Source organism: Mesocricetus auratus, unplaced genomic scaffold (genome assembly GCF_017639785.1).
Source record: "Mesocricetus auratus isolate SY011 unplaced genomic scaffold, BCM_Maur_2.0 Super-Scaffold_100025, whole genome shotgun sequence".
Taxonomy (NCBI): Eukaryota; Metazoa; Chordata; class Mammalia; order Rodentia; family Cricetidae; genus Mesocricetus; species Mesocricetus auratus.
In genome coordinates, this window is record NW_024429206.1 from 28104211 (window position 1) to 28111206 (window position 6996).

Consider the following 6996-nt stretch of genomic DNA (forward strand, 5'->3'; position numbering starts at 1 on the left):
GTCAAGGATAGGGTTATATCTAAACAATATAATGAAACTTCACCTCAAGTTGTAGAATGTCTGATAGTACTGGAGGTTCTTGAGGCTTTTCCAGGACCCCTCAATATTGTATCAGATTCCTCTTATGTGGTTAATGCAGTTAATCTCCTTGAGATAGCTGGAATAATAAGATCCTCCAGCAGAGTTGCTAACATCTTTCAGAAGATACAAGCTGCCTTGTTAAATAGGAGATTTCCTGTTTTCATTACCCATGTCCGAGCACATTCTGGACTCCCAGGTCCCATGTCCTTAGGGAATGACTTAGCGGACAAGGCTACAAAGCTGGTGGCCGCTGCCTTGTCTACCCATGCACAAGCAGCAAAAGAATTCCATAAGCGCTTTCATGTGACGGCTGAGACCTTGCGCCGTCGTTTTGCTCTATCCAGGAAAGAGGCTAGGGAAATTGTTACTCAATGCCAGAATTGCTGCGAATTCTTACCTACTCCCCACATGGGAATAAACCCACGTGGCATTAGACCATTGCAGATGTGGCAGATGGATGTTACTCATATTCCCTCTTTTGGAAGGCTTCAATATGTTCATGTTTCTGTTGACACCTGTTCTGGCGTAATGTTTGCCACACCCCTAACAGGGGAAAAGGCCTCATATGTGATTCAACATTGCCTTGAGGCCTGGAGTGCTTGGGGAAAACCCAGAATTTTAAAAACAGACAATGGACCAGCATATACCTCTCAAAAATTCCGACAGTTTTGTCGGCAAATGGATGTTACCCATCTAACTGGCCTACCTTATAACCCTCAAGGACAGGGCATTGTGGAACGTGCCCATCGTACACTCAAATCATATCTGATTAAACAAAAGGGGAGTATTGAGGATGTTCTACCCTCGGTACCAAGAGTTGCTGTATCCATGGCACTTTTTACCCTTAATTTCTTGAACTGTGATGCCCAAGGCCACACTGCGGCTGATCGCCACAGTTTAGAGCCTGATAGGCCAAAAGAAATGGTAAAATGGAAAGATGTCTTGACTGATCTCTGGAAAGGCCCGGATCCTATTCTTATAAGATCCAGGGGAGCTGTGTGTGTTTTTCCACAGGAGGAAGAAAACCCCCTGTGGATCCCTGAAAGACTCACTCGAAGAGCTCCTTCACAACTCCAGAATAAGAAGGATGGAGGCCAAGTGGGTGATGAAGACTCTCCTACTCGGGATGATGGTTCCTAGTATGATGGGAGAGTTACGGTGGGCCATCATGTCTACCTTCCCCTACCGATGCCAGTGATGCAGAATGCCCAGGTGTTCCCTAGATTTTTCACAAATAATAGAGAGTTGGGGCTTGCCTTTTTGCCTTTAGATCCTCAGATACAGAGTTTTCAGGATGAGAGAACCTTGTCATTAGTAGGAAGCTTGTGCTTTACTGTGATTTCTTCATTAAAGGATAATTTTATTCATATGGATCCAGAAAGATCTAATGCTAATCCTTTTGAATTAATGGAAGCTGTACTGATCTTTCTCCTATGATAGTGAGAAGGGACAGATTACTTTTGATTGGAAAGGGGCATTAGGCAACAGTCTGAGTGAGGGACAGAGCTCTGGATCATCTGATTGGTCCTCCTCCAATGTTAAGTATACCCCTTTTAAGAGAACTAATTATTCAGCTGCCCTTTATTTGGGTTGTGAGTAATGATACCTTAGGTAAGAATCAGAAAGAAATAAATTGTTCTGCTTAGAATTGTTTTTATGCATTATGCTGGGATGCTATTAAGCACCCTTTTGCTTTGGTAATGCGCATGCCTCGATTTATTCCAGCTCCTGTTGAGGCGCCAAGTAATTTGAGTTTGTTTAGGGAAAAGCGAGATTTTTGGGATCTCTGCTATTATTGTGGGCCTGATAGCCACCGCCGCGGTTACTGCTTCGGTTACCGCCTCGGCCCTTGCACTTTCTGCCACTGTGCAGACAACTCAAACCATTAATGAACTATAGGCCACTGTGACCATGGTCCTAGATAAACAGGCCACTGCCAATTCTCAGATACAAGGAGGCCTGATGTTGGTAAACCAACAGATTAATTTGGTTCAGGAACAATTGGATATATTGTGGCAGATGGCCAAATTGGGATGTGAACAAAGTTGCCTGGCCTTTGTGTCACTTAGTACAATATGAGAATTTTACAAGAGCAGCTAACCTGTCAAAAGCTCTGTCTCAACATTTATTACAGAATTGGACTTTTGAGTTTGAGCAGACACTCCGTGAGTTGAGAATGGCGATCCTGCAAGTGAATTCGACGCATCTGGATCTTTCTCTGATGGAAGACCTCTCCCCTGGATTTCATCTGCATTTTCTTATTTTAAGGAATGGGTGGGGGTAGGATCATTTAGCCTAGTTCTCTGCTGTGGAATAGTGTTGATGCTTTGGATGGTGTGTACGCTCAGAGCCCAAACAAAAGGAGAAAGTGGTGGTGGCACAAGCACTTGCTGCCTTAGAACACGGAGCATCCCTGACATTTGGTTAACCATGTTAAAGCAATAGGTCGCTGGCCTCCCAGCTCTTGCACCCCACGAGGCTAGTCTCATTGCACGGGATAGAGTGGGTAGGCTTCAGCAGCCCAAGGAGTTGCAAGGCTAAGCACTGCACAGGAGAGGTCTGCGGTATAACGACTTTCTCCTGGGAGATAAGTCATCTTGCATGAAGGTTCTATGTCATGATCTCCTTCCCCCAGAAAAAAGACATCGGACTGGTCAGGACTTCCTCTGGGGATAAGACCCTGGAGAGGAGCTTTGTACATGTTCCGAATTTGCACATGGGGATTTGACCTCTATCTCCACTCCAAAGTTGTGGGTGTCCTATTGCTTCAAAAATAAATGAATAGGGGAGATGTGAGGAGCCGCCCTCGCTATCGCTATTGCCGTTAGAAGATGGCGCTGACATCCACTGTCAGTTGGAGTTAACTGTCGCTGTCAGTTGGAGTTAACTGTCGCTGTCAGTTGGAGTTAACTGTCGCTGTCAGTTGGAGTTAACTGTCGCTGTCAGTTGGAGTTAACTGTCGCTGTCAGTTAGAGTTAACTGTCGCTGTCAGTTGGAGTTAACCGTTTAAACTGTGCCTCTCCCGTGACGTCATCTGGGGTGATGTGCAAACCACCAATCCCGGCTCTACACGTCTCACTCGGAGCTCCTAGGCTTATATAAGGGGCTGGGTTTCTTAGCTTGGGGTCTCCCTCTAAGAAGCTGATCATCTATCTCTCAAGATGCATTAAAGCTTTACTGCAGAAGGATCCGAGTGTTCTGCGTCGTTCTTGCTGGCGAGACGGTAGCGCGGGACAAGCTTCCATATCAGGTAAGGCTGATATTTCACAACATGACCCGTTATAATCAGATGTATAAGATTATTGTACTGCTTGGAATTCTGGAGTTTGAGAGTATGATAAAATAAGCAATAGGGAACTTGTAAGACCTGCAAAGGCTGGGCCCATCAACATTTAATCACAGGTGAGGACTGGCCCCTGAGGCCTCGCCAGAGGTACTACTGACTGCTAACAGTATCATTTTCTTCAGCTGTGTAGTCACAAATGCCCCTGCTCCACTAAACAAGCTGCCACTTGGGCTACTAACTCCATGGGCCACATGTAAAGAGAAGAAACGAAAGCAGGGGTCGGGAGGAGAGATTCCTCGAAAAAAGGGTTCCGGCAGGAGAGGGAGAAGAATAAGCTTTGGAAATGAGTTTGGGAAAATGACTAAAATTCATTGTGTAAATGTGTGAAACTGTAAAACAATAAGGAATAAGAAAAGGAAACAATACACAGTGTAAATACACATGCATACACACCTATGTAGACAGACATCTGTATTTCAAATGAGAAAATGTTTATAGAGGTTATGTGTTATGGGATTTCAGAGCGGTCATGTTTTGCAAGATCCAATTATTTGGATAATTGGGCATGTGAAATAGTTAGAAACAGATATAAACTGGTATGAAAATGTCCATATTCAAAGGCTGGAAAGATGACTCAGCAGTTAAGAGTACCCAACATCCAATTTCGGCTCATGATCCTCTGTAACTGCAGTTCCAGGAGATCTAATGCCCTTTTCTGTCCTACACAGGCACTGCATAAGGGCAGGAGAAACATTGGTACATATAAAATGAGAAAAGTCCATATGTAGCAGTAACCGAATATAAAACCAATATATGCAATGAAAATTAAAAAGAATACAAAATTATTTTTCTAACTTATTTCTCAAATTCTGTCCCTTGCATCACACTCCTGTCCCCTCAGGGGCTGAGGAAGGCAGCATGTGGAGGTGGAACCAGACCTCCCTGGAAGACTTCATCCTTCAAGGGCTCTTTGATGACTCCCTCAACCACCTCTGTCTTTTCCTCCTGCTGATGCTGGTCTTCCTCACCGCAGTGATTGGCAACAGCCTCACCATCCTCCTCATCTGTGCTGACCCCCATCTTCACACCTCGATGTACTTCCTGCTCAGCCAGCTGTCACTCATGGATCTGATGCATGTCTCCACAACCATCCCCAAGATGGCTAGCAACTACCTGTCTGGTAAGAAGTCCATCTCCTTTGTGGGCTGTGCTACCCAGCACTTCATGTACCTGTCTCTGGGTGGAGCAGAATGTCTCCTCCTGGCCCTCATGGCCTATGACCGCTATGTTGCCATCTGTCACCCCTTACGATATACTGTGCTCATGAGCAGAAGAGTGGGAGTGATGATGGCTGTCATGTCATGGTTGAGTGCGTCTGTGAACTCCCTAATCCACACATCCATCTTGATGAGCTTCCCTTTCTGTGGTTCAAGAATCATCCACCACTTCTACTGTGAATATCCTGCTGTTGTGAAGTTGGTGTGTGGTGATGTCACTCTCTATGAGACCACAGTGTACATCTGTAGTGTTGTACTTCTCCTCCTCCCCATCATCCTCGTCTCTGCGTCCTATGGCTTCATTCTCCACAGTGTGATTCAGATGCGTTCAGCTGGGAGTAAGAGAAACGCCTTTGCCACCTGCAGCTCTCATCTCATTGTCGTTTCCCTCTGGTATGGTGCCTGCATCTTCTCCTACATGAGGCCCCGGTCCCAGCGCACTCCACTGCAAGACAAAGTTGGTTCTGTTTTCTATAGCATCATTACTCCCACCCTGAATCCCCTGATTTATACTCTCAGGAATAAGGATGTTGCTAAGGCTCTGAACAGAGTGCTGAGGAGGGATGTTGTTGCCTAGGGACTGCAACTGTATTTGTCCTGAATACAATGCTGGGCAGGCTGTACTCCGTACACCGATCAGGGCAAAACACTAAGACTTTTAAGGCCAAGATTCCTTATGCCCTTTGAGGAGGACAAGAGTGAAATTTTAACTTCTAAGCTCACTATTGTAATATTTTTTCCAGCATGCCATACCGTACATTATGTTTCAGCAAACCATTTGAGAGGTGGGGCCCAGTGTAAAAATATCTCTAGAAGGGTTCATATAAGGTGATAGCTCAGTTAGTAAAGTGCTTGTTGTGCAAGCATGAGCTGAGTGTAAAAAACCTGGCATGGTGCCATGAGCTCATAATGCCAGTGTTGTAGAAGTGAGGACAAGTCAATGCCTGTGGCTCCCAGACTAGCCAGCCTGTCTGAATGGGCACTTTCAGGTCAGGGAGGCTCAAAGAGGGTGGGTGACTCCAGAAGAGCAGCAGACAAGGTTGAGAAGATTGAGCTCAGGTCTACACACACACACACATACACACACACACACACACACACACATACACACACCACACACACACACATACACACTCACACACACATACTACACACACACACATATACACATACACACACACACCACACACACACACCACACACACGCACACTCACACACACACATACTACACACACACACATACACACATACACACACACACCACACACACACACACACCACACACACATACTACACACACATACACACATACACACACACACACCACACACACACACTCACTCACACACACACATACTACACACACACATACACACATACACACATACACACACACCACACACACTCACACACACACATACTACACACACTCACACACACATACTACACACACACACACCACACACATACACACATACACACATACACACATACACACATACACACACACCACACACACACACAAACTACCACACACACACACACCACACACACCACACACACTCACACACACACACACACCACACACACATGCATACTCACACACACACACCACACACACACCACACACACACACACCACACACACACACCACACACACCACACACACACATACCACACACTAACACACACCACACACACACACACCACACATACACACACCACACATACACACATACACACACACACCACACACACCACACACACACACCACACATACACACACCACACATACACACATACACACACCACACACACACACACCACACACACACACACCACACACACCACACACACACACACACACCACACACACACACCACACACACCACACACACAAACACTCAGAGGCCGGGCATCATGTTGCAACTTTGGCTGGTTAGGAGTTCAGTGTGTCAACCAGGCTGGTTTGAACTCAGAGATCCACTGACTTTGAACCTCAGAGTACTCCGATGAAAGGTACGCACCAAAATGTCTGGCCATATTGTGTGTGTTCTTAGTGAAAACATGTATGTTCAATTTTTATAATGAGTGTTAAATCACACAGAGGGCTACTGAATGTCTGTTATCATCCAAGTGCTTCTTTGAGTTTTGGGATTTGTCTTTTGGAAATCTCACATTCTTTTTGGGATGCTTCTTATTTATTTTTTCTGCAGTATGTCTGCAGCACACCAAATAGGGATGTAAAGATTCATTATTTCAAAGGCCCCAAGACCTTTGTATTCTGTGAGGATTTGTTGTTGCCTTTAGATTTGGAACCAGACATATTTCTATTAGAACCTGTCACCCAT

The 6996-nt window shown here is 45.4% G+C and overlaps 1 protein-coding gene across 1 annotated transcript; it reads left to right on the plus strand.

Annotated features, from left to right (window-relative positions):
* Positions 1-3321: 3321 nt before the first annotated feature.
* On the plus strand, positions 3322-5763 carry LOC121133944 (olfactory receptor 2AE1-like). The gene has a single exon (XM_040731215.1). It carries the CDS (start codon positions 4286-4288, stop codon positions 5219-5221), a length of 936 nt encoding a protein of 311 aa, XP_040587149.1. The 5' UTR covers positions 3322-4285; the 3' UTR covers positions 5222-5763.
* Positions 5764-6996: the final 1233 nt, after the last annotated feature.

Coding starts and splice junctions, on each gene's coding strand:
- LOC121133944 (XM_040731215.1), top strand. CDS start 4,286: ATGTGGAGGTGGAACCAGACCTCCCTGGAAGACTTCATCCTTCAAGGG.